The sequence below is a fragment of the Rhincodon typus genome, chromosome 49 (assembly GCF_021869965.1).
Source record: "Rhincodon typus isolate 14 chromosome 49, sRhiTyp1.1, whole genome shotgun sequence".
NCBI classification, from domain to species: Eukaryota; Metazoa; Chordata; class Chondrichthyes; order Orectolobiformes; family Rhincodontidae; genus Rhincodon; species Rhincodon typus.
The window spans coordinates 3987678-3989035 of NC_063380.1; the positions used below are offsets into that span (position 1 = coordinate 3987678).

At 52.7% G+C, this 1358-nt stretch overlaps 1 protein-coding gene across 1 annotated transcript in view; it reads right to left on the reverse strand.

Annotated features, from left to right (window-relative positions):
• LOC125488089 (ataxin-2-like protein) overlaps positions 1-1358 on the reverse strand; it is a 13429-nt gene that overhangs the window by 7510 nt on the left and 4561 nt on the right. The window contains exons 2-3 of the mRNA XM_048620914.1: positions 668-704; positions 117-173 (exon numbers count right to left, since the gene is read on the reverse strand). Coding sequence (XP_048476871.1) covers positions 117-173; positions 668-704 — 94 coding nt within the window. The remainder of the gene's footprint in view (positions 1-116; positions 174-667; positions 705-1358) is intronic.

Consider the following 1358-nt stretch of genomic DNA (forward strand, 5'->3'; position numbering starts at 1 on the left):
GGAGGAATTCAGTGATGGTAACACCATTGAATGTCTAAGGGGGTGGGGGTGATGGTTAGATTCTCACTCTCAGAGAGGTGCAGTGTTGAACACATGACAAGAAAGAAGGCACTTACCACAACAGCAGTCAGAAAGTGCAGCATCCTGGTATTGTTATAGATTCCTTCAAACACCTACAAACAGCAGACAGCACGTCATGATTTCAAACAGCTGTTACACACAGAGAGAGAAGGAGTGCGAGAGCCAGACAGAATGTGGGTGAGCATGTCACAGAGGGAGATGTTTGTGCGAGAGAGGGGGCGCGGAGAGAAACGCGTGAGACAGGGGGGCACAGAGGGGAGCGCGTGCGAGAGAGAGATGGAAGGACCGTCACGGAGGAAAAGCATATGTGTTTCTGACAGAGATGTGGGAGACTGTGCGTCTGTGTGCGCGCGAGGGAGCGGGAGCCGTACACGGAGCACGTGAGCGCGAGGGAGCGGGAGCCGTACACGGAGCACGTGAGCGCGAGGGAGCGGGAGACTTGAGGTGGGATCGAGGGAGTGACCAACAGAGTGATAGGGCATAATGGTGTGGGAGTGACCGAGACACAGGAAGGAAGAGAGTGAGCAGGTGCTGGGCAGAAAGAGAGAGGGGAAGGGGGCGTTGGCAGGTGCATTCTAATACTTACAGGAGACTGTGGGGAACCTTTGATGCTATTCCGGCCCCTACATTTGAACAAAAAAAAACACACACACAAGGTTAATATCGGAGAGCTGACTGGTTCAGATTTGCGGGGGGGAATGGCCTTGTCAACAGGGCAGGGTGTGGACCCAGCGTTCATAACTCAGAGGTAGGGAAAATACCACGAGACAGACATAGACAGCCAAGCCTTTCGAGGAGAACAGAGCCCTATCAAACTATCAAAAGCAAACTTGGACACACAGACAGACACACACACACAGACACTCCCCCATCTCTACACAATTCCCTGTTTGATCGCTCTGAATTTGATATTAATGAGACTCCCATCCCCATTGAACCTCGGTCTCCCCTCCTCGAACAATCCCGTCTCCTTCCAGGAGCCAGTTTAGTGACACCCACACCCCTGATCACTACGCCGCGTCTCAGTACAGTCTGTCCTTTCTCAGCTTAAGGATCCCAAAACCATGCCGGACGAAGGTTGGAGGGGGGGTGTGGCAAGCGGGAAACAGAGCGATGACGGGGAGTGCGATTAAACAAAAGCTAAGTTGACATTTCCTGTTCACCACTGAGCTGGTCATTTTTCTTGCTCATGGGGAGGTTCAAATGCAGCAGGTGGACAGAGCGCGCGAGAGAGAGAGAGAGAGAGATCAGAGGACAGACAGAGAGAGAGAGAGAGA